Here is a 27480-nt window from a genome sequence, read left to right on the forward strand (position 1 = left end):
GTCAGCTAAGCACCAACTCTGGGTCAGCTAAACATCAACTCTGGGTCAGCTAAACATCAACTCTGGGTCAGCTAAACATCAACTCTGGGTCAGCTAAACATCAACTCTGGGTCAGCTAAACACCAACTCTGGGTCAGCTAAATAAATGTCAAACACCTTGGTTTCTACCGGTATATACTGGTTTCTACCAGTATATACTGGTTTCTACTGGTATATACTGGTTTCTACTGATATATACTGGTTTCTACTGGTATATACTGGTTTCTACCAGCATATACTGGTTTCTACTGGTATATACTGGTTTCTACTGGTATATACTGGTTTCTACCGGTATATACTGGTTTCTACCGGTATATACTGGTTTCTACTGGTATATACTGGTTTCTACTGATATATACTGGTTTCTACCGGTATATACTGGTTTCTACCAGCATATACTGGTTTCTACTGGTATATACTGGTTTCTACTGATATATACTGGTTTCTACCGGTATATACTGGTTTCTACCGGTATATACTGGTTTCTACTGATATATACTGGTTTCTACTGGTATATACAGGTTTCTACTGGTATATATATACTGGTATATACTGGTTTCTACTGGTATATACTGGTTTCTAGTGATAGATACTGGTTTCTACTGGTATATACTGGTTTCTACTGGTATATACTGTACACATTTCTATTGGATTCTTGACCATTTTCCCCCCCAATCACCTTCTACTGTTCTATCCACAGATCTACAGGTCTCTACTACTACACCATCTCCCTTCACTACATCTTTAACCAAAGCCGTCTGGGTATGCATTCCTCAGATTCCATGGCCGAGGTTCTGGAAGAAATGTCCCAGGGACAGTGGCATCATTCATAACTCTCATTCTTTACAGTACATTAAAGCCAGTTGAGGAAAAAAAAGGGTTTCATTAACAAATGTATGACCCCAAATAGCACAGCAATCATTTTAAGGACTGTTTGGTGGACATGTTTACAGTAACAGTCAGTGCAACAACAACTTTTGAGACAAAAGCTATTTCTTGAAAGAGTTCATTGGATAATTATTATTATTATTGATTATTGTTTGTGTTGGTTGTGAGCAGTTTGTTCTGTTTACAGTTCAACTAGAGCAAAAACCTGACTGGGAGAAACTGTTGGCGACTCAGCAGCATCATCTGTGAATTAGCACCACCTAGTGGACACTGTTAAAACAACAACCCAACCACTCACTGTAGAACGTATATTATCTATCCATCCAACACAACACAGTAAAACTCTAATGACGTCTCTAGCCTAACAATCTAACAACATCTACAGGTTCAGAGGAGGAGTACATGTAGAAGAGAATATCATGGGATGAGTCATAGGCTGAGTCCCAATGGGCCCTGGACAAAAGTAGTGCACTAAATAGGGAATAAGGCCCTGGACAAAAGTAGTGCACTAAATAAGGAATAAGGCCCTGGACAAAAGTAGTGCACTAAATAGGGAATAAGGCCCTGGACAAAAGTAGTGCACTAAATAGGGAATAGGGCCCTGGACAAAAGTAGTGCACTAAATAGGGAATAGGATGCCATTTGGGATGATTCATAATGGGAGTTATGGCCCACCATCACCTGAGATAAATATCCTATTATAACCCTCACCTGAGATAAAGATCCTATTATAACCCTCACTAGAATAAAGATCCTATTATAACCCTCACCTAGAATAAAGATCCTATTATAACCCTCACCTAGAATAAAAATCCTACTATAATCCTGAGATAAAGATCCTATTATGACCCTCACATAGAATAAAGATCTTATTATAACCCTCACTAGAATAAATATCCTATTATAACCCTCACCTAGAATAAAGATCCTATTATAACCCTCGCCTAGAATAAAGATCCTATTATAACCCTCACCTAGAATAAAGATCCTATTATAACCCTCACCTAGAATAAAGATCCTATTATAACCCTCACCTAGAATAAAGATCAAATTATAACCCTCACTTAGAATAAAGATCCTATTATAACCCTCATCTAGAATAAAGATCAAATTATAACCCTCACTTAGAATAAAGATCCTATTATAACCCTCATCTAGAATAAAGATCCTATTTTAACCCTCATCTGAGATAAAGATTCTATTATAACCCTCACCTAGAATAAAGATCCTATTATAACCCTCACCTAGAATAAAGATCCTATTATAACCCTCACCTAGAATAAAGATCATATTATAACCCTCACCTAGAATAAAGATCCTATTATAACCTCACCTAGAATAAAGATCCTATTATAACCCTCGCCTAGAATAAAGAACCAATTAGAAACCTCACCTAGAATAAAGATCCTATTATAACCCTCACTTGGAATAAAGATCCTATTATAACCCTCACCTGAGATATAGATCGTATTATAACCCTCACCTAGAATAAAGATCCTATTATAACCCTCACCTAGAATAAAGATCCTATTATAACCTCACCTAGAATAAAGATCCTATTATAACCCTCACCTGAGATAAAGATCCTATTATAACCCTCACCTGGAATAAAGATCCTATTATAACCTTCACCTAGAATAAAGATCCTATTATAACCCTCACCTGAGATATCGATCCTATTATAATCCTGAGATATAGATCCTATTATAATCCTGAGATAAAGATCCTATTATAATCCTGAGATAAAGATCCTATTATAACTTCATAAAGAGATCCTCTTTGAAGGACAGACTTACAGCGTTCCAGTTCCAGAGGTACAGCATCTAGGAGAACATAACTGCTCTGTCTGTCTGTGGTAAACGCCTTAAGAGATGGTATGGGACCTGTCTGTCTGTCTGTCTGTCTGCTCTGTCTGTCTGTGGGAAACGCCTTAAGAGATGGTATGGGACCTGTCTGTCTGTCTGTCTGTCTGTCTTTCAGTCAGTCAGTCAGTCAGTCAGTCAGTTAGTCAGTCAATCAGTCAGTTAGTTAGTTAGTTTTGATTTAGCCTACATTCCATTTTCTGCTCTCCGAATTCATCAAATTCCTACCTCAAAGACAGATAGAGAGAGAGAGACAGAGACGAGACCAAGTCACTATTATTCGAGTCACAAGCAAGTCTCAAGTCACAAGGTCTGAGTCTCAAGTAAAACTCGAGTCACAAGGTCTGAGTCTCAAGTAAAACTCGAGTCACAAGGTCTGAGTCTCAAGTAAAACTCGAGTCGCAAGGTCTGAGTCTCAAGTAAAACTCGGGTCACAAGGTCTGAGTCTCAAGTAAAACTCGAGTCGCAAGGTCTGAGTCTCAAGTAAAACTCGGGTCACAAGGTCTGAGTCTCAAGTAAAACTCGAGTCGCAAGGTCTGAGTCTCAAGTAAAACTCCAGTCAAGTCCAAGTCGTGCATTCTAAGAACAAGTCAAGTTGAGTCACAAATTTTCAAGTCAAGTAAAAAAAAATAGAAATCTATACAGGCAACGTCTTGTGGAACTACAAATCGTTGTCAATTTATTGAGGCTACCAGACAGACCTTTCATTATTTTGTCTACAACTCATTTTGATGATGTAATTGTAAAATAGGGCCCTTGTAGCAGCCGTTAAGGGCATGACACCAGCAGAAGGCAAGGCAGGTTGACGTGCTCAGAGTGTACATTTATTTACAGATCTTGTTGATCCAATGGTGAAATCGCCATATAATTAAGCATTAAGGCCCGAGTGGGTGTGGTATATGGCCAATATACCACAGCTAAGGGCTGTTATTATGCACAACGCAACGTGGAGTACCTGGATACAGCCCTTAGCCGCGGTATACTGGCCATTTATCACAAACCCCCATGATGCCTTATTGCTATTATAAACTGCAACATGGTAGAAACGCAACATGGTAGCAGCACAAAACATGGTACAAACATTATTGGGCACAGACAACAGCACAAAGGGCAAGAAGGTAGAGACAACAATACAGCACACAAAAGCACTCTTCCTGACAGTTGTGGTGTCGTCAGTAAGTGTCCACGATCTGAGTCTTTGACTGAAGAGATTGAGATAAAGTTGTCCAGTTTGAGTGTTTGTTGCAGCGACTGGAACTTATAACCAATAAACTGATTTTATAATGTAAAAGGCCATTTCCACATCCGTTGGTACATCCTAATCAGATATGATGCTTATTAAAGATGTTTCAACAGCACGTATACACGGAACAACCATTTTCCTCGTATTCAACGTTCTGACTCCAAAGGGTGTTGCGCAGGCCACGTAGCCTATTTCTATACGCACTGAGGCACGATCCTTATGTTACGCGCAACGCAAATAACAGAGATACACGGAACTCAGACACGCGGAACTCAGACACGCGGAACTCAGACACGAGGAACTCAGACACGCGGAACTCAGACACGAGGAACTCAGACACGCGGAACTCAGACACGAGGAACTCAGACACGAGGAACTCAGACACGCGGAACTCAGACACGAGGAACTCAGACACGCGGAACTCAGACACACGGAACTCAGACACGCGGAACTCAGACACGAGGAACTCAGACACGAGGAACTCAGACACGCGGAACTCAGACACGAGGAACTCAGACACGCGGAACTCAGACACACGGAACTCAGACACGAGGAACTCAGACACGCGGAACTCAGACACAAGGAACTCAGACACGCGGAACTCAGACACGAGGAACTCAGACACGCGGAACTCAGACACACGGAACTCAGACACACGGAACTCAGACACACGGAACTCAGACACACGGAACTCAGACACGAGGAACTCAGACACGCGGAACTCAGACTCACGGAACTCAGACACGCGGAACTCAGACACGCGGAACTCAGACACGCGGAACTCAGACACGCGGAACTCAGGCACGCGGAACTCAGACACGCGGAACTCAGACACACGGAACTCAGACACACGGAACTCAGACATAACCCGGGAAATGTGAACAAAGGAAACCAGACATTGAATTAAATAAACAGAACTTGTACCTCATGAGTCTTGAGAATGTTCATGTCCACTGAGTAAGAAATGGTTGGCTAAATTAAAAATAAATAAAAATGTATCGCAGCAAGCCTATCAAACATGAAACATAAAATGTGGACGTGTTGCAATAAACGGTACGGGATGGAATGATTAAACGCTAGCAATTATTGTAGTATTATATGGAATATATATTTACGACATAGGGCCTATGCTTTTAAATGTGTGAAAGCAACGTCAAACATTTCAATAAGACAACAACAACAAAATCACTCCACTGGCGGAAGTTTGTAGAGCAGAAGTGAAGAGCTATGGTGCTTCTTCACCACAGTAATAATAAAATGGAACAACGATTTCCAAATGCAAGCTTCATACATTAAGTAAATGATCAATGTCAAGCAATTGTTACATACCAAAACACCAGTAGACCTATGCTAGTAATTGTTGCCCCATTGCTGGTGAGCTTGCAATGTAAACAGTTAATATTCTTGATCACCAAACAATTTTTGGAGCTGCATATTTATTTATTATGGCAATTGTACCCAGTGGTGTAAAGTACTTAAGTAAAAAAATACTTTAATGTACTACTTAAGTACTTTTTGGGGGGTATCTCTACTGTACTATTTATTTTTGACTACTTTTACTTCACAAAATGTCTCATGAAAATAATTTACTTTTAACTCCATACATTTTGTCGGGACACCCAAAAGTACTCGTTACATTTTGAATACTTAGCAGGACAGGAAAATGGTCAAATTCACACACTTATCAAGAGAACATCCCTGGTCATCCCTACTGCCTCTGATGTGGTGGGCTCACTAAACACAAATGCTTTGTTTGTAAATTATGTCTGACTTTTGGAGAGTGCCCCTGGCTATAGGTACAAAAATAACATATGTGCTGTCTGGTTTGCTTAATATAAGGAATTAGAAATGATTTATACTTTTCTGTCTACTGCTATAGTATGATACAGAGGGAGAGCAGGATTAGTCTAGACTACCATTCTATAGGCTGGCTCAGTAGCCTACAGTAAGATTCCAGTTGGACTACAGTAGACTCTCACTTTACATTGGGCAGCTGAAGGGAACTAGTACTTCCTGTGTAATCACCCCCCCCCCCCCCCCCCCCCATAAAGCCGATCATACAAAGGAATTTAATTCGGGGCCTCAGCAGAGCAGCCAGACAGTAAAACCTGCCAATCCGGCTTGGGAACTACAGCTTTAATCCACAACCCATCTGGGACCCACAGACAGACAACGACATGGTGAATCAAAAAAAAAATAGATCTTTGTTTTTCTTGTAACACTACAAGCCACTTAGCACTTTTACGAAGTTGGCTTTAGCTAGCCAAGATCGGTTCCCATTCTCCCAGCGTCATTACTAACTACCAACAAGCCATACATGTACTGAATAAGACTCACAGAGAGAGAGGCATCATGAGGAGTTTTTTGGGGGGGTTGTTGCTCTGTAACACTACTAGCCTCCTAGCCATTTGATGAAGTTGGCTTTAGCTAGCCCAGAACGGTTCCCATTCTCCCAACAACACTGAACAAAAAAAAAGGTGTTTGTCCAATGTTTCATGAGCTGAAATAAAAGATCCCAGAAATGTTTCATACTTCAGTGGGCAAATGCTCACCTTCGATGGCCACTGGCACTCGCAGTTTCAACTGTACCTGGCAGATGGCAGACAGTGTGTATGGCTTCGTGACCCATGGTGGCGGTGGGGTTATGGTATGGGGCAGACATAAAATACGGACAACGAACACAATTGAATTTTATCGATAGCAATTTCAATGCACAGAGATGCCGTGACGAGATCTTGAGGCCCATTGTCGTGCCATTCATCCACCGCCATCACCTCATGTTTCAGCATGATAATGCACAGACCCATGTCACAAGGATCTGTACACAATTCCTGGAATCTGAAAATTTTCCAGTTTTTCCATGGCCTGCATTCTCACCAGACATGTCACCCATTGAGCATGTTTGGGATGCTCTGGATCGATGTTTACGACAACATGTTCCAGTTCCCGCCAATATCCAGCAACTTCACACAGCCATTGAAGAGGAGTCTGACAACATTCCACAGGCCACAATCAACAGCCTGATCTGCTCTGTGAAGGAGACGTGTCGCGCTGCATGAGGAAAATGGTGGTCACACCAGATACTGACTGGTTTTCTGATCCATGCCCCTACCTTTTTTTTTTACGACCAACCAATGCATATCTGTATTCCCAGTCATGTGAAATCCTTAGATTAGGAACTAATGCATTTATTTTAATTGACTGATTTATTTATATTAACTGTAAAATCTTTGAAATTGTTGCATGTTGTGTTTATATTTTTGTTCAGTGTAGCAACCAAGAAGCCATTTCAGGCTATCAATCAAGTTAAAGTAGCTAGCTTGTCTAACTACAGCGCCTTCGGAAAGTATTCAGACCCCTTTACTTTTTCCACATTTTGTTACGTTACAGCCTTATTCTAAAATTGATTAGTGTTTTTTCCCCCCATGAATCTACACACAATACCCCATAATGACAAAGCAAAAACAGGCTTTTAGATATTTATTACTAATTTATAAAAAATGTAAAACTGAAATATCACATTTTACATAAATATTCAGACCCTTTACTCAGTACTTTGTTGAAGCACCTTTGGCAGCGATTACAGCCTTGAGTCTTCATGGGTATGACGCTACAAGCTTGGCACACCTGTATTTAGGGAGTTTCTCCCATTCTTCTCTGTAGATCCTCTCAAGCTCTGTCAGGTTGGATGGGGAGCGTCGCTGCACAGCTATTTTCAGGTCTCTCCAGAGATGTTCGATCGGGTTCAAGTCCGGCCTCTGGTTGGGTCACTCAAGGACATTCAGAGATTTGTCCCAAAGCCACTCCTGCATTGTCTGGGATCTCTCTGTACTTTGCTCCGTTCATTTTTCCTCCTGCGTTGTCTTGGCTGTGTGCTTGGGGTCGTTGTCGTGTTGGAAGGTGACCTTTCGCCCCAGTCTGAGCGCTCTGGAGCAGGTTTTCATCAAGGACTTTGCTCTGTTCATCTTTGCCTTGATCCTAACTAGTCTCCCAGTCCCTGCCACTAAAAAACATCTCCACAGTATGATGTTACCACCAGCATGCTTCACCGTAGGGATTGTGCCAGGTTTCCTCCAGACTTGACGCTTGGCATTCAGGCCAAAGTGGTTCCATCTTGGTTTCATCAGACCAGAGAATCTTGTTTCTCGTTTGTCTGAGAGTCTTTATGTGCCTTTTGGCAAACTCCATGTGGAATGTCTGTCATGTTCCTTTTACTGAGGAGTGGCTTCCGCCTGGCCACTCTACCATTTTTTTAATTGTATTTACTAATTTCACCTTTTTACACCTTTATTTAACCAGGTAGGCCAGTTGAGAACAAGTTCTCATTTACAATTGTGACCTGGCCAAGATAAAGCAAAGCAGTTCGACAACATACAACAACACAGAGTTACACATGGAGTAAAACAAACATACAGTCAATAATACAGTAGAAAAATAAGTCTATATACAAAGTGAGCAAATGAGGTGAGATAAGGGAGGTAAAGGCAAAAAAGGCCATGATGGGGAAGTAAATACAATATAGCAAGTAAAACACTGGAATGGTAGATTTGCAGTGGAAAAAAGTGCAAAGTAGAAATAGAAATAATGGGGTGCAAAGGAGCAAAATAAATAAATAAATACAGTAGGGGAAGAGGTAGTTGTTTGGGCTAAATTATAGATGGGCTATGTACAGGTGCAGTAATCTGTGAGCTGCTCTGACAGCTGGTGCTTAAAGCTAGTGAGGGAAATAAGTGTTTCCAGTTTTAGAGATTTTTGTAGTTCGTTCCAGTCATTGGCAGCAGAGAACTGGAAGGAGAGGCGGCCGAAGGAGGAATTGGCTTTGGGGGTGACCAGAGAGATATACCTGCTGGAGCGCGTGCTACAGGTGGGTGCTGCTATGGTGATCAGCGAGCTGAGATAAGGGGGAACTTTACCTAGCAGGGTCTTGTAGATGACCTGGAGCCAGTGGGTTTGGCGACGAGTATGAAGCGAGGGCCAGCCAACGAGAGCGTACAGGTCACAGTGGTGGGTAGTATATGGGGCTTTGGTGACAAAACGGATGGCACTGTGATAGACTGCATCCAATTTATTGAGTAGGGTATTGGAGGCTATTTTGTAAATGACATCGCCGAAGTCGAGGATTGGTAGGATGGTCAGTTTTATATAGGGTATGTTTGGCAGCATGAGTGAAAGATGCTTTGTTGCAAAATAGGAAGCCAATTCTAGATTTAACTTTGGATTGGAGATTTTTATTTATTTATTTATTTATTATTTCACCTTTATTTAACCAGGTAGGCAAGTTGAGAACAAGTTCTCATTTACAATTGCGACCTGGCCAAGATAAAGCAAAGCAGTTCGACAACATACAAAAACACAGAGTTACACATGGAGTAAAACAACATACAATCAATGATGCAGTAGAAAAAAATAAGACTATATACAATGTGAGCAAATGATGTGAGATAATGGAGGTAAAGGCAAAAAAAATGCCATGGTGGCAAAGTAAATAAAGTATGGCAAGAAAAAACACTGGAATGGTAGATTTGTAGTTTGAAGAAAGTTAAAAGTTAAAATATAAATAATATGGTGCAAAGGAGCAAAATAAATAAAATAAATAAATACAGTAGGGGAAAAGGTAGTAGTTTGGGCTCAATTAAAGATGGGCTATGTACAGGTGCAGAGATCTGTGAGCTGCTCTGACAGCTGGTGCTTAAAGCTAGTGAGGGAGATAAGTGTTTCCAGTTTTAGAGATTTTTGTAGTTCGTTCCAATCATTGGCAGCTGAGAACTGGAAGGAGAGACGACCAAAGGAGGAGTTGGCTTTAGGGGTGACCAGAGAGATATACCTGCTGGAGCGCGTGCTACAGGTGGGTGCTGCTATGGTGACCAGTGAGCGGAGATAAGGGGGGACTTTACCTAGCAGGGTCTTGTAGATGACCTGGAGCCAATGTGTTTGGCGACGATGATGAAGTGAAGGCCAGCCAACGAGAGCATACAGGTCGCAGTGGTGGGTTGTATATGGGGCTTTGGTGACAAAACGGATGGCACTGTGATAGACTGCATCCAGCTTGTTGAGTAGGGTATTGGAGGCTATTTTGTAAATGACATCGCCGAAGTCGAGGATTGGTAGGATGGTCAGTTTTACGAGGGTATGTTTGGCAGCATGAGTGAAGGATGCTTTGTTGCGAAATAGGAAGCCAATTCTAGATTTCACTTTGGATTGGAGATGATTGATGTGAGTCTGGAAGGAGAGTTTACAGTCTAACCAGACACCTAGGTATTTGTAGTTGTCCACAAATTCTAAGTTAGAACCGTCCAGAGAAGTTATGCTGGATGGGCGGGCAGGTGCAGGCAGCGATCGGTTGAAGAGCATGCATTTAGTTTTACTTGTGTTTAGGAGCAGTTGGAGACCACGGAAGGAGAGTTGAATGGCATTGAAGCTCGTCTGGAGGGTTGTTAACACAGTGTCCAAAGAAGGGCCAGAAGTATACAGAATGGTGTCGTCTGCGTAGAGGTGGATCAGAGATTCACCAGCAGCAAGAGCGACATCATTTATGTATACAGAGAAAAGAGTTGGCCCAAGAATTGAACCCTGTGGTACCCCCATAGAGACTGCCAGAGGTCCAGACAGTAGGCCCTCCGATTTGACACACTGAACTCTGTCAGAGAAGTAGTTGGTGAACCAGGCGACGCAATCGTTTGAGAAACCAAGGCTACTAAGTCTGCCGATGAGGATGTGGTGATTAACAGAGTCAAAAGCTTTGGCCAGGTCAATGAATACGGCAGCACAGTAATGTTTCTTATCGATGGCGGTTACGATGTCGTTTAGGACCTTGAGCGTGGCTGAGGTGCACCCATGACCAGCTCTGAAACCAGATTGCATAGCGGAGAGGGTGCGGTGGGATTCAAAATAGTCGGTAATCTGTTTGTTGACTTGGCTTTCGAAGACCTTAGAAAGGCAGGGTAGGATGGATATAGGTCTGTAGCAACTTGGGTCAAGAGTGTCACCTCCTTTGAAGAGGGGGATGACAGCAGCTGCTTTCCAATCTATGGGAATCTCAGACGACACGAAAGAGAGGTTGAACAGGCTAGTAATAGGGGTTGCAATAATTTCGGCAGATAATTTTAGAAAGAAAGGGTCCAGATTGTCAAGCCCAGCTGATTTGTAGGGGTCCAGATTTTGCAGCTCTTTCAGAACATCAGCTGAATGGATTTGGGAGAAGGAGAAATGGGGGAGGCTTGGGCGAGTAGCTGTGGGGGGTGCAGTGCTGTTGAATGCAGTAGGGGTAGTTAGGTGGAAAGCATGGCCAGCCGTAGAAAAATGCTTATTGAAATTCTCAATTATAGTGGGCTTATCGGTGGTGACAGAGTTTCCTATCCTCAGTGCAGTGGGCAGTTGGGAGGAGGTGTTCTTATTCTCCATGGACTTTACAATGTCCCAGAACTTTTTAGAGTTGGAGTTGCACGAAGCAAATTTCTGTTTGAAAAAGCTAGACTTGGCGTTTCTAATTGCCTGTGTGTATTGGTTTCTAACTTCCCTAAAAAGTTGCATATCGCGGGGGCAGTTCGATGCTAATGCAGAACGCCACAGGATATTTTTGTGTTGGTTAAGGGCAGTCAGGTCTGGGGAGAACCAAGGGCTATATCTGTTCCTGGTTCTAAATTTCTTGAAAGGGGCATGCTTATTTAAGATGGAGAGGAAGGCATTTTAAAAAAATAACCAGGCATCCTCTACTGACGGGATGAGGTCAATATCCTTCCAGGATACCAGGGCCAGGTCGATTAGAAAGGCTTGCTCGTTGAAATGTTTCAGGGAGCGTTTGACAGTGATGAGTGGAGGTCGTTTGACCGCTGACCCATTACGGGTGCAGGCAATGAGGCAGTGATCGCTGAGATCTTGGTTGAAAACAGCAGAGGTGTAATTAGAGGGCACATTGGTTAGGATGATATCTATGAGGGTGCCAGTGTTTGCGGCTTTGGGGTTGTACCTGGTGGGTTCATTAATAATTTGTGTGAGATTGAGGGCATCAAGCTTGGATTGTAGAATGGCTGGGGTGTTAAGCATGTCCCAGTTTAGGTCGCCTAGTAGCACGAGCTCTGAAGATAGATGGGGGGCAATCAGTTCACATATGGTGTCCAGAGCACAGCTAGGGGCCGAGGGGGGTCTATAGCAGGCGGCAACGGTGAGAGACTTGTTTTTGGAGAGGTGGATTTTTAAAAGTAGAAGTTCAAATTGTTTGGGTACAGACCTGGATAGCAGGACAGAACTCTGCAAGCTATCTCTGCAGTAGATTGCAACACCGCCCCCTTTGGTCGTTCTATCTTGTCTGAAAACGTTGTAGTTAGGGATGAAGATTTCACAGTTTTTGGTGGACTGATGATTGATGTGAGTCTGGAAGGAGAGTTTACAGTCTAACCAGACACCTAGGTATTTGTAGTTGTCCACATATTCTAAGTCAGAACCGTCCAGAGTAGTGATGCTGGACGGGTAGGCAGGTGCAGGCAGCGATCGGTTGAAGAGCATGCATTTAGTTTTACTTGTATTTAAGAGCAGTTGGAGGCCACGGAAGGAGAGTTGTATGGCATTGAAGCTCGTCTGGAGTGTCCAAAGAAGGGCCAGAAGTATACAGAATGGTGTCATCTGCGTAGAGGTGGATCAGAGACTCACCAGCAGAAAGAGCGACATCCTTGATGTATACAGAGAAAAGAGTTGGCCCAAGAATTGAACCCTGTGGCACCCCCATAGAGACAACAGGCCCTCCGATTTGACACACGGAAGTCTATCAGAGAAGTAGTTGGTGAACTAGGCGAGGCAATCATTTAAGAAACCATAAAGGCCTGATTGGTGGAGTGCTGCAGAGATGGATGTCCTTCTGGAAGGTTCTCCCATCTCCACAGAGGAACTCTGGAGCTCTGTCAGAGTAACCATCGGATTCTTGGTCACATCCCTGACCAAGGCCCTTCTCCCCAAGTCAACTGAGGGACCTTATATAGACAAGTGTATGCCTTTCCAAATCATGTACAATCAATGGAATTTACCACAGATGGACTCCAATCAAGTTGTAGAAACATCTCAAGGATGATCAATGGAAACAGGATGCACCTGAGCTCAATAGCAAAGGGTCTGAATACTTAGGTAAATAAGGTATTTCTGTTTTTATTTTTAATAGATTAGCAAACATGTCTAAAAACCTGTTTTCGCTTTGTCATTTTGGGGTAGTGTGATGTCATTATGGGGTATTGTGATGTCATTATGGGGTATTGTGATGTCATTATGGGGTATTGTGATGTCATTATGGGGTATTGTGATGTCATTATGTGTGTAGATTGATGATCCAGTTTAGAATAAGGCTGTAATTTAACAAACTGTGGAAAAAGTCAAGGGGTCTGAATACTTTCCGAAGGCACTATATCTTAGCTAGCATTCCTGCTGGCAAGGCTGGTAGACTTTAGAAAAGCAAGAAATTACTAAATATACTGAATAAGACTCACATTCCATTCAATCTTTAAACCAGATTTTAGCAGAGATGCAGAGAAGCATTTTTAGTTTCTTTTAACAAAAAAAAAACATCAGTCAGGAGGATACAGACAGCTCAAGAGGTATGACTAGATATACAGAAAAGGATTCATATATAATGATTATTGCTCTGGATTACAGGAAAATGCTATTTCAAGTGTTTGAAAAATGCTAAATGCCCCCAATTCTCTAAATTAAATTAGGGAGTCCTGGTTTGGGGGAGGGAGGGAGGGGTCCCGGGGATTTGTTGTTGTGATGGTCAACCCACACGCAACCTGACCATGAGACGTTATCATTCTGCAGTTCAGATTGGATTGTAGCAAGGGGGAGGGGGTTTGTTGTGGGTAAATGGGGATTTTAGGGGGTTAAATTGCTTTGAGAAGGATGACTGGTACAACATGGTGGACCAATATATAGACTAGGGATTATTTTAGCCTGGTCTTTGACTTGCGGTTTTATTGTTCTTTGAGATACCAGATGTGAGATGATGATGTGTTTTATTTTATTATTTTACACCTTTTTTTGAAAGGTCAACCAATCAGACCTGGGTTAAAATACTATTTTAAATATCTCAATTACTTTCACATACATTCAAAGTAAGTATTCAGATATATTTTATTTGAAAAGACAAGTAGTTGAATATTTTTTTTTTAATGTATTTGGAAATACACTTGGAAAGTTTTTTGAAACACTCAAATACACTCCCATGCATTTAGCCTAGGTATTTGAAAACAGTATGTTACAAATAATAATTAAAATACTAAAATAAAATAGCTTTTTTTTTTGGACTGTGTATTTGAGACCTGTGAGCCCAGGTCTGAAACCAATAAACACTGAATCATCAAGCCTACTTTTCTCTCCCTCTCTCTTCCCATAGCTCCATCCAACACTTGTATATCTCTACCACCGATCCAAACCCACTGATCAATCGCTTTGCTGGCACTGATAGACCATTATACCCTGGCAGCATCTTAGCCTGGGAATCAGTCACACTTTAACTTTCAGATGAATATCTGCCTGCGGTCCCCGTCTACCCACACCACAATGACTAAGAAAAGCAAAGCATTTCAACAGATGATTAAACAACATTATTCAATCTGAGAGCCAGGGCTTGTATCTTTTATACAAGTCTTTAATTCAAAGGCTGCGCCCCGAATGGCACCATATTCCCTATATAGTGCACTACTTTTGACCAGGGCCCTATAGGGAATAAGGTACAGTTTGGGACAACAAGAGAAGTTACCATTATGTGGGCAGGCAGAGTTACCGCTCCTACTGGTTGTGGGAAAAAGGAGAAGAGTGTTTTTTCACAGGTCCATGAGAAAAGAGCCAGCTCACAACTTCATAGTCCTCCTGGTATAGTTAGTCTCACAGCCCGGGGAAAAGTCTGATATCCCTCCCTCCAACTTTCTCTCCCCTTCTCCAACTTTTAGTTTCTCTCTTTCTGTCAGTCTTTCACACTCTCCCTTTTCTCTTCCTTACTTTCAATCTCTCTCTACACCACCCCCTCTCTCATTCTCATGACCAACAGGATCTCTCTCTACACCTCCCCCCACCACCCACCCACCCCCAGCGCATTGGCCGAGAGGAGAGAGACATCAGACGTAGCCTAACGAATCCCCTAGACTGACAGTACTGGTACTCAGACAGGCTTTAACCCCTAGACTGACAGTACTGGTACTCAGACAGGCTTTAACCCCTAGACTGACAGTACTGGTACTCAGACAGGCTTTTACCCCCTAGACTGACAGTACTGGTACTCAGACAGGCTTTAACCCCTAGACTGACAGTATTGGTACTCAGACAGGCTTTAACCCCTAGACTGACAGTACTGGTACTCAGACAGGCTTTAACCCCTAGACTGACAGTACTGGTACTCAGACAGGCTTTAACCCCTAGACTGACAGTATTGGTACTCAGACAGGCTTTAACCCCTAGACTGACAGTACTGGTACTCAGACAGGCTTTAACCCCTAGACTGACAGTACTGGTACTCAGACAGGCTTTAACCCCTAGACTGACAGTACTGGTACTCAGACAGGCTTTAACCCCTAGACTGACAGTACTGGTACTCAGACAGGCTTTAACCCCTAGACTGACAGTACTGGTACTCAGACAGGCTTTAACCCCTAGACTGACAGTACTGGTACTCAGACAGGCTTTAACCCCTAGACTGACAGTATTGGTACTCAGACAGGCTTTAACCCCTAGACTGACAGTATTGGTACTCAGACAGGCTTTAACCCCTAGACTGACAGAGCAGCAGAGGGTTTGGGGTTGGTTGGCTGAAGTTTCACCTGCAAAGATGTTGATGAAAATGTATGGATTGGTCCTAAAATATTTTCTACTTCTACATCTCTTGTCCTCCAAAACAGCATGAAACCATCCTTCTCTACTAACCATACATATTACATTCTACCAGAGACTCTTGGAGAAAAACCATTGAGCTATTTTCAATCCAGTTCCCTCACACAGCTGTATGGGAAGGAAGGAAGGAAGGAAGGAGGGAGGGAGGGAGGGAGGGAGGGAGGGAGGGAGGGAGGGAGGGAAGGAAGGAAGGAAGGAAGGAGGGAGGGAGGGAGGGAGGGAGGGAGGGAGGGAGGGAAGGAAGGAAGGAAGGAAGGAAGGAAGGAAGGAAGGAAGGAGGGAGGGAGGGAGGGAGGGAGGGAGGGAGGGAGGGAGGGAGGAAGGAAGGAAGGAAGGAAGGAAGGAAGGAAGGAGGGAGGGAGGGGGGGAAGGGAGGGGGGAAGGGGGGGAGTGAGGGGGGTCTAGGAAGGAAGGAAGGAAGGAAGGAAGGAAGGAAGGAAGGAAGGAAGGAAGGAGGAGGAGGGAGGGAGGAGGGAGGGAGGGAGGGAGGGAGGGAGGGAGGGAGGGAGGGAGGGAGGGAGGGGGGAGGGGGAGGAGGGAGGGGAGGGAGGGAGGGAGGATGGAAGGAAAGAAGGAAGGAAGGAAGGAAGGAAGGAAGGAAGGAAGGAAGGCGGGCAGGCAGGGAGGAAGGAAGGCAGGAAGGAAGGAAGGAAGGAAGGAAGGAAGGAAGGAAGTCTAGCTGCTAGCTATCTAAACTTGAAATTGGCAGTCACTCTCACTCAGATATCATATTAAAAGCTGGCAAAATGTGGAGAATTGCGGGAAATGAACCCCAACTCGCAAGACTGCACGTGTGGGTATGGATGCGGGTACAGATGTGGGTATGCAGACCCGTGAGTCACTGTGGGCCCCCCCACCTCGTCATGATGAGTTAAGATGTGTTTTTTTTTCAGACACAGCCAGTTTACAGGGAAACTGATTCACAGATTATAGTCTCTATAGTCTCTAACCCTGATCTAGGGAAACTGATTCACAGAGCATAGTCTCTATAGTCTCTATCCCTGAACTAGGAAAACTGATTCACAGAGTATAGTCTCTATAGTCTCTATCCCTGATCTAGGGAAACTGATTCACAGAGCATAGTCTCTATAGTCTCTATCCCTGATCTAGGGAAACTGATTCACAGAGCATAGTCTCTATAGTCTCTATCCCTGATCTAGGGAAACTGATTCACAGAGTATAGTCTCTATAGTCTCTAACCCTGAACTAGGAAAACTGATTCACAGAGTATAGTCTCTATAGTCTCTAACCCTGATCTAGGGAAACTGATTCACAGAGCATAGTCTCTATAGTCTCACAGCCAGTTTACAGGGAAACTGATTCACAGAGTATAGTCTCTATAGTCTCTATCCCTGATCTAGGGAAACTGATTCACAGAGTATAGTCTCTATAGTCTCTAACCCTAATCTAGGGAAACTGATCTAGGGAAGCTGATTCACAGAGCATAGTCTCTATAGTCTCACAGCCAGTTTACAGGGAAACTGATTCAGAGAGTATAGTCTCTATAGTCTCTAACCTGATCTAGGGAAACTGATCTAGGGAAACTGATTCACAGAGCATAGTCTCTATAGTCTCTAAGTGTTTTAGGGCAGGCGGTAGTCAAGTACTATTTCAGAAAGTCCGGACGGAAAACATGCATGTGGATAACGAACCCCCCACCTCGCGACCCGGATCAACTATTGAGTAATACTTTAGGGCTCTAGAGGAAGTACGCAAATTACAGTACAACCCCAGGAAGCCAATATGGACCCTACTGCAGTACGACCCCAGGAAGAGTTACCTCTTACATGGACCCTACTGCAGTACGACCCCAGGAAGAGAGACCTCTTACACGGACCCTACTGCAGTACGACCCCAGGAAGAGAGACCTCTTACATGGATGGACCCTACTGCAGTACGACCCCAGGAAGAGAGACCTCTTACATGGACCCTACTGCAGTACGACCCCAGGAAGAGTTACCTCTTACATGGACCCTACTGCTCTATCATTACTGATCACAGACAATGACTGCAGTTGTTGAGTTATTGTTTTGAAGGTTTTACCCGTGTCACTTCCCAAGCGAAGGTGAAAACATGGCGTTTGTGCTGCCGTTATCCCTCCCTCCCTCCCTCACAGACATGCAACCTCCTTTTGATACCATGTCACATGATGCCAGTTTAACTAAGCCTGACTTGACACACACACACACACACACACACACACACACACACACACACACACACACACCACACACACACACACACACACACACACACACACACACACACACACACACCCTTCCCTCCCTCTCTTCCTCCTCCCTTCCCTCCCTCCCTCCCTCCCTTTCTCCACCCTTCCCTCCCTCCCTCCCTCCCTCTCTTCCTCCTCCCTCCCTCACTCTCTTCACCCTCCCTCCCTCCCTCCCTTTCTCCACCCTTCCCTCCCTCCCTCTCTTCCTCCTCCCTTCCCTCCCTCCCTCCCTCCCTCCCTCCCTTTCTCCACCCTTCCCTCCCTCCCTCTCTTCCTCCTCCCTTCCTCCCTCCCTCCCTCCCTCCCTCCCTCCCTCTCTTCCTCCTCCCTTCCCTCCCTCCCTCTCTTCCTCCTCCCTCCCTCCCTCCCTCCCTCCCTTTCTCCACCCTTCCCTCCCTCCCTCTCTTCCTCCTCCCTCCCTCACTCTCTTCACCCTCCCTCCCTCCCAGTCTCCAGTGGTTATCATGTGTCCAATAGACTCTCTCTCTCTCTCTTCACTGCCAACTAACCACAGAGTCTGCCTGGCCAAACACACTGAGGGCATTTGTCTGCTCTAAACTATGCCATGTTAGACAGCTCCCTAGCTGCTCACTGGCACGACGTGGATGGTAAAACTGTGCCAAGTTGAATTTCCAGGATTGTTTCTGCCTCTGACCGTGTGTGAGACGAAGCACCTACAGTTGCCTACAGGTTTTCACTGGAGAGAGTTGATCCAACAAGCCCCAGGCCTCTGTGGTTGAGTGGGGAGTGTGCAGCAACATACACATTATTCATGATGATTAAGATGCATTACTATCATTAGAAAAAGCTCCTCCTACCTGGCTCCCGTGACGTCGACGCCCACCATCAGCTGACCGTTGAGTGACAGCAACTCGTCTCGCAGTTTGATTCTACCGCACCTCGCCGCGGGACTTCTCTTCCTCACTTCCGTTACCCAGATACAGCCCACGTCCAACACGGGTCCCTGATCCCCCTTCCTCCTCCTCCTCCTCCTTCCTCCCTTCTTCCTGTCCTCCCCCTCCGGATCCCCGAATATCGGGATGTTACCGAAACTGAGTCCCAGCTCTGCCTCGTCCCCCTCTCGCTTGGTGAGGCACACGGCTCGCACCTCCGCGTCCACAGCTCCGCACGGCGTCGTGGGTCTGAGGGCGGTACTCTGGATCTCTCCTTCCTCTGTGAAGTTGAGCTGGATGTATTCCACCAGTTTCTGTATAGCGGCCTGACATAGAGACATGTCTCCGCTGGTACCTCTGCAGCCGCCGCTGTTGACCGTGCTGCAGGCATCCTCCTCGTGTTCTGACTCCTGGGATACAGTTGGAGTTACAACAATGGATTGAAGTATCACTCCACAATATTACAGAGACTGACAATAGGTCATACAGATTTCAGAACCACCATTGTGGACCACCGTTAGACTTTAGAAGAACCAATCACAGTAGGCACTCATAGTACAGTACGTAATTGATGTTAGCTATAAGAAATGATATCACCCACACATGTATGCAAAAACAGACCTGGTACGAGTCCTGGTCTGGGTCTCTGCTGGTGGTGGACTGCTGGTCTGGGTCTCTGCTGGTGGTGGACTGCTGGTCTGGGTCTCTGCTGGTGGTGGACTGCTGGTCAGGGTCTCCATAGTGGTCCTCGTACCTGGTCTGGGCCACCAGGAGCCAGTCCTCCAGTAGATGGATGTGGCTCAGGGCATTCTCCTGGGTGATGGGCATCGTGGCTGGGGCTGGGCCGGACCAGAGGCCCCCTGCATCCTGGGTCGATGGGCCCCTCTAGAGGCACCGAGGCTGGGAAGAGTTGTGGGAGTACGGCTGATAACTGTTAATATAAATCCAAACACAGGAAGCTTTGTGGACTGAAGCTGCCTCCATCTCTAGCGATGGTGTTTGAAGACTTCGGGCGTCAGAGGAGCGAGAATCGAGGAGTTTGTGTGTCTGCCGCATTTCCCCCGTTCAGTAACGCCCCGGTCATGATGTCATCACCCAGAAACAAAAGCAGAGCTGTCAGGGAAGTGTGTGTGTGTGTGTGTGTGTGTGTGTGTGTGTGTGTGTGTGTGTGACGTGGTCTCGGGTCCTTACACTCTGAGGGGTAACTGGAGAGAAAGTAGGGCCATTATCCGCTTGGCTGGCAGGGTTCCGGACCAGGCAGGGTAGAAATATCTGATAACTGAGACTGACGAGGGAGAGGGTGTGTGTGTCTGCACTGACACACACACACACACACTGGAGAAGAGTTGGGCTCAGGCGCCATTCACCTACAGAGAAAAGCAGAAAAGTCTACATCAGAGAAGTTGTACTATGCTTGGCCAAAAATGGTCCTGGTGAAAGATGGTGCACTCTGTAGAGAAGAGGTTTCCATTTGAGGCTTTATTACCATGCTGGGTTTCCTGCACTCTGACATTCGTCTGTGGTTAGCACAGTTTAGCAGCTTGACATCACACACACACACACACACACACACACACACACACACACACACACACACACACACACACACACACACATACAGTACACGCTTACACACACACATTTTTCCAGACTTGAGATCATGGAGGCAATTTCCATGTAAAAAGACCCATGAGCACCAACATGTGAAGTTCACTGGATCACATCAAATTTGGTGTAAAATGAAAGCTAAGAGTCTATATTTTTTTTGAGGTCTAAGACACCGCATTACAGTGCTGAGGCACTGACCGGGAGCCCCAAAGGGCAGTGCACAATAGGCCCAGCGCCGTCCCGGTTAGCTATAGTGATTCCTAGTGGAAGGCCCAGCGCCGTCCCGGTTAGCTATAGTGATTCCTAGTGGAAGGCCTAGCGCCGTCCCGGTTAGCTATAGTGATTCCTAGTGGAAGGCCCAGCGCCGTCCCGGTTAGCTATAGTGATTCCTAGCGGAAGGCCCAGCGCCGTCCCGGTTAGCTATAGTGATTCCTAGTGGAAGGCCCAGCGCCGTCCCGGTTAGCTATAGTGATTCCTAGTGGAAGGCCCAGCGCCGTCCCGGTTAGCTATAGTGATTCCTAGCGGAAGGCCCAGCGCCGTCCCGGTTAGCTATAGTGATTCCTAGTGGAAGGCCCAGCGCCGTCCCGGTTAGCTATAGTGATTCCTAGTGGAAGGCCCAGCGCCGTCCCGGTTAGCTATAGTGATTCCTAGTGGAAGGCCCAGCGCCGTCCCAGTTAGCTATAGTGATTCCTAGCGCCTGTCAGTCGAACAGTGTTTTCCTTCAACACATTGGTACGGCTGACTTCCTGGCTAAACAAGCAGTGTGTTAAGAAGCAACGCGGATTGGCGGGTCATGTTTCGGAGGACACACGTCTCGGCCTTCGCTTCTTGGGAAGTTGCAGCAATGAGACAAATTCATAACTATCAATTGGATATCACAAAAATGGGGCGAATTTTTGTTTATGAATGTGTCTTTTTTTAACAAATTAAAGACACAGTCTGGGAACTTAAGCACAATAAATTCGTAACATATTGTACGAATTGTATTTGTAACATATCAAATTGCAAAAAAACATGATTTTCTTTTGCAGGACGTAACATATATGAAATGGATGACATAGTACACAACTGAATGACGTAGTACACAACTGGATGACGTAGTACACAACTGGATGACGTAGTACACAACTGGATGACGTAGTACACAACTGGATGACATAGTACACAACTGGATGACGTAGTACACAACTGGATGACGTAGTACACAACTGGATGACATAGTACACAACTGGGTGATATAGTACACAACTGGATGACATAGTACACAACTGGATGACATAGTACACAACTGGATGACGTAGTACACAACTGGATGACATAGTACACAACTGGATGGCGTAGTACACAACTGGATGACATAGTACACCAAAAACTGGGACCCGTTTTGGCTCTTGAGCACCACTTTCAAAACTACTGGCTGAAATTATTGAAAAAATTCTGGAGCATCACTTTAAGGCAGGGTTCCCCAACTGGTGGCTGTGAAGAGCCAATGCGTAGAATGATACCCAAACACATAAAGGAGAATATTGCATTTTTCTACCTTTGTGTACCTATTCAGCATACATTACAATATGTCACATTTCACATATCCACATGTCTGTATAGTACAGATCAGTGACCCCTGTTACCGTCATTCCGTTACCGGGTGTTGATCCACCTCACTTACTGTAGTTCAATAACCAAAATAAATGTTTTCAAACTCAAGATGTCATAAGCTGACACCCCATTCTTTCTGCAGACATCTTTGAATCTTAATTCAGAGCAGATATTTAACACGTCGTCGCAAAAAAAAAAAAAAACTGAGGGTGATTTTACAGGCATTATTTCACAAAACTTTACATCTGCACTGCTCTTCAAATATACACCGCCTTCGGAAAGTATTCAGACCCCTTGACTTTTCCCTCCATTACGTTACAGGCTTATTCTAAAATTGATTTAAATCGTCCCCCCCTCATCAATCTACACATAATACCCCATAATGACATCACAATACCCCATAATGACATCACAATACCCCATAATGACATCACAATACCCCATAATGACATCACAATTCCCCATAATGACATCACAATACCCCATAATGACAAAACAAAGACAGATTTTTATAAATGTATGCAAATGTATAAAATACACTGAAATATAACATTTACATAAATATTCAGACCCTTTACTCAGTACTTTGTTGAAGCATCGTTGGCAGCGATTACAGCCTTGAGTCTTCTTGGGTATGACGTTACAAGCTTGGCACACCTGTATTTGGGGAGTTTCTCCCATTCTTCTCTGCAGATCCTCTCAAGCTCTGTCAGGTTGGATGCGGAGCATCGCTGCACTGCTATTTTCAGGTCTCTCCAGAGATGTTGTATTGGGTTCAAGTCCGGGCTCTGGCTGGCCCACCCAAGGACATTCAGAGACTTGTTCCGAAGCCACTCCTGCATTGTCTTGGCTGTTTGTTTAGGGTCGTTGTCCTGTTGGAAGATGAACCTTCGCCCAAGTCTCAGGTCCTGAGCGCACTGGAGCAGGTTTTCATTAAGGATCTCTCCATACTTTGCTTCATTCATCTTTCCCTCAATCCTGACTAGTCTCCCAGTCTCTGCTGCTGAAAACCATCCCCACAGCATGATGCTGCCACTACCATGCTTCACCGTAGGGATGGTATTGACCAGCAGATGAGCTGTGCCTGGTTTCCTCCAGACGTGACGCTTGGCATTCAGGTCAAATAGTTAAATCTTGGTTTCATCAAACCAGAGAACCCTTCCCCAGATTTGTGCCTCGACACAATCCTGTCTCGGAGCTCTACGGACAATTCCTTCGATCTTGGCTTGGTTTTTGCTCTGACATGCACTGCCAACTGTGGGACCTTATACAGTATAGACAGGTGTGTGCCTTTCCAAATCATGCCCAATCAATTGAATTTACCACAGGTGGACTCCAATCAAGTTGTAGAAACATCTCAAGGATGATCAATGGAAACAGGATGAACCTGAGCTCAATGTCAAGTGTCATAGCTGAATACTTGTGTAAATAAGTTATTTCTGTTATCGAGGAATATCCCTAGAACATTCTGTTACCATGGAATATCCCTAGAACATTCTGTTACCATGGAATATCCCTGGATCATTCTGTTACCATGGAATATCCCTGGATCATTCTGTTACCATGGAATATCCCTGGATCATTCTGTTACCATGGAATATCCCTGGATCATTCTGTTACCATGGAATATCCCTGGATCATTCTGTTACCATGGAATATCCCTGGATCATTCTGTTACCATGGAATATCCCTGGATCATTCTGTTACCATGGAATATCCCTGGATCATTCTGTTACCATGGAATATCCCTGGATCATTCTGTTACCATGGAATATCCCTGGATCATTCTGTTACCATGGAATATCCCTGGATCATTCTGTTACCATGGAATATCCCTAGAACATTCTGTTACCATGGAATATCCCTAGAACATTCTGTTGCCATGGAATATCCCTGGATCATTCTGTTACCATGGAATATCCCTGGATCATTCTGTTACCATGGAATATCCCTGGATCATTCTGTTACCATGGAATATCCCTGGATCATTCTGTTACTATGGAATATCCCTGGACCATTCTGTTACCATGGAATATCCCTGGATCATTCTGTTACCATGGAATATCCCTGGATCATTCTGTTACCATGGAATATCCCTGGATCATTCTGTTACCATGGAACATCCCTAGAACATTCTGTTACCATGGAATATCCCTGGATCATTAAACTAACTAGGGCCATAATGACGTCTTATAAAACACCAAACGTTCTAATGTATAGAGGCGTGGTCATCACAACCATACAGGCCAATGACTTTCAAAGCAGTATGGTTATCATTACTACTGTACACTGAGGCATTTCACTGTATGGTGACCGTATATATATACATCTAAGTCTAATGATCAGGAATCAGCCACTAGATAGAGTGGTTACTACCAGCTTGGACCACTAACAGAATGTCCAGTCCATCCACTTCTCTTGATCTGTCAGAGGTGATAAAACTATCTCTGTCGTTTTAATGTGTCTATCAGAGCTAGAGCTGTAGATGTGGGAAATATTCAGTTCAACTCTTGGAGGACAATAGAAGCTGAGATCTATACTTATTCATTATCATAATGTATTTACAGATTGAAGACAAAGTGAAGAAACCGGGCGGAGCAGGTCCTTCGGGTCTCAGCTGAACCTGAACCAGGAACAGAGACAACAGCTGAGTCTCACCACAGTCTGTCTCTGTCACATCACATTGATGCCAAGCTAGCAGGGACCACAGAGAAATTACTACCCTGGAGCTGTGGAGCTGGGGCTCCAAATAAACTGGGGCTTTTGTGGTGCATCTACTCCTCTTCTGTCTTCTTCCCTCTAGTCCTCTCCTCCTTCATTCCTTCCTCTCCTCTAACCAATTTGTAAGTCGCTCTGGATAAGAGCGTCTGCTAAATGACTTAAATGTAAATGTAAATGTACTCATTCCTTCCTCTCCTCTCTTCTCTCCCCTCTGTCTCCACTCTCCTCTCCCCTTTGTCTCCACTCACCTCTCTACCTCTCCTCTCTTCCTCCCCCCTTTGTCTCCACTCTCCTCTCTTCCTCTCCTCCTCTCCCCTTTGTCTCCACTCACCTCTCTACCTCTCCTCTCTTCCTCCCCCCTTTGTCTCCACTCTCCTCTCTCCTCTCCCCTTTGTCTCCACTCACCTCTCTACCTCTCCTCTCTCCTCTCCCCTTTGTCTCCACTCACCTCTCTACCTCTCCTCTCTTCCTCCCCCCTTTGTCTCCACTCACCTCTCTACCTCTCCTCTCTTCCTCCCCCCTTTGTCTCCACTCTCCTCTCTCCTCTCCCCTTTGTCTCCACTCACCTCTCTACCTCTCCTCTCTTCTCTCCTCTTTGTCTCCTCCTTCCTCTCCTCTCCTCTTCTCTCCTCTTTGTCTCCTCCTTCCTCTCCTCTCCTCCTCTCCCCTTTGTCTCCACTCTCTCTTCCTCTCCTTCCTCCTCTCCTCTTTTAGTAACAAACTCATATACAGTATATAAAGTCATTCCAATCGTGTCATGCAGTGTTTGTTATATTTAGAAATAGTGAAATAAATAAAAAATGTCTTTATAAAGAGAATTGATATGCCTTGTAAGGGAATACCATTTTAAAGAGTCCCAGCTCTAAACTAGCCCCTCGCTGTCCTACACTGTCATGCGAGAGGAATGGTCTGGATGGTGTGTGTGTGTGTGTGTGTGTGTGTGTGTGTGTGTGTGTGTGTGTGTGTGTGTGTATATATATGTGTGTGTGTGGGTTGGTTTTCCTATCCTTGTGGGGACCTATAATCCCCAAAAGGAGAGTAAAACAAGGAGCATTCTCCCTTGAGGGGTCATTTCCCCACATCCCCATGAGGACAAAGGTTATTTTAAGTTTAGGGGTTAGGTTAAGTGTTAACATTTAGGTTAGGTTTAAGGTTGTTGGGTTTTGATGAATAGTGGGGGGGGGGGGGGGGGGGGGTGTGGATCGAAGCATGTTGTGTCATTTAAGCCGTGATGGTGACCCTCCCTCTAGGATGTAACCTTGATCCATTGGGAACAGAGAAATCAGTGTCAATAACAGAAGACTAGATTTTCTCTGTCTCTGTCTCTCTGTCTCTGTCTCAATTCAATTCAATTGAATAGTTTTATTAGCATGGGAAACATATGTTAACATTGCCAAAGCAAGTGAAGTAGATAATATACAAAAAGTGAAATAAGCAATAAAAATTAACAGTAAACATTACACTCACAGAAGTTCCATAAGAATAAAGACATTACAAATGTCATATTATGTCTATATAGTGTTGTAACAATGTGCAAATAGTTAAAGTACAAAAGGGAAAATAAATAAACATAAAATGGGTTGTATTTACAATGGTGTTTGTTCTTCACTGGTTGACCTTTTCTTGTGGCAACAGGTCACAAATCTTGCTGCTGTGATGGCACACTGTGGTATTTCACCCAGTAGATATGGGAGTTTATCAAAATCGGGTTTGTTTTAAAATTCTTTGTGGATCTGTGTAATCTGAGGGAAATATGTGTCTCTAATATGGTCATACTTTGGGCAGGAGGTTAGGAAGTGCAGCTCAGTTTCCACCTCATTTTGTGGGCAGTGTGCACATAACCTGTCTTCTCTTGAGAGCAAGGTCTGCCTAAGGCGACCTTTCTCAATAGCAAGGCTATGCTCACTGAGTCTGTACATAGTCAAAGCATTTCCTTAAGTTTGGGTCAGTCACAGTGGTCAGGTATTCTGCCACTGTGTACTCTCTGTTTAGGGCCAAATAACATTCTAGTTTATTAATTCACTCTATGTGCACACTGCCCACAAAAGGTGGAAACTGAGCTACACTTCTTAACCTCCTGCCAAATATATGACCATATTAGAGACACATATTTCCCACAGATCACACAGACCCACAAATAATTTGTGTGCAATCACAGCAGAAAGATGTGTGGCCCGTTGCCATGAGAAAAGGGAAACCAGTGAAGAACAAACACCATTGTAAATACAACCCATATTTATGTTTATTTATTTTCCCTTTTGTACTTCAACTACTTGCACATTGTTACAACACTCTAGAGAGAGAGAGATTTTACCTAATTTTGTGGGCAGTGTGCGGCAGGGTAGCCTAGTGGTTAGAGCGTTGGGCTAGTAACCGAAAGGTTGCAAGTTCAAATCCCTAAGACACATTTAAACTAAACACAAGTAAAACTAAATGCATGCTCTTCAACCGATCGCTGCGTGCACCTGCCCGCCCATCCAGCATAACTTCTCTGGACGGTTCTAACTTAGAATTTGTGGACAACTACAAATACCTAGG

The 27480-nt window shown here is 44.4% G+C and overlaps 1 protein-coding gene across 1 annotated transcript in view; it reads right to left on the reverse strand.

The window, feature by feature from the left end:
- LOC115199683 (PDZ domain-containing protein 2) overlaps window positions 1–27480 on the reverse strand; it is a 234912-nt gene that overhangs the window by 171348 nt on the left and 36084 nt on the right. The window contains exons 2-3 of the mRNA XM_029761990.1: window positions 19639–20384; window positions 18943–19427 (exon numbers count right to left, since the gene is read on the reverse strand). Coding sequence (XP_029617850.1) covers window positions 18943–19427; window positions 19639–19845 — 692 coding nt within the window. The 5' untranslated portion in view covers window positions 19846–20384. The remainder of the gene's footprint in view (window positions 1–18942; window positions 19428–19638; window positions 20385–27480) is intronic.

Source organism: Salmo trutta, chromosome 9, assembly GCF_901001165.1.
Source record: "Salmo trutta chromosome 9, fSalTru1.1, whole genome shotgun sequence".
Taxonomy (NCBI): domain Eukaryota; kingdom Metazoa; phylum Chordata; class Actinopteri; order Salmoniformes; family Salmonidae; genus Salmo; species Salmo trutta.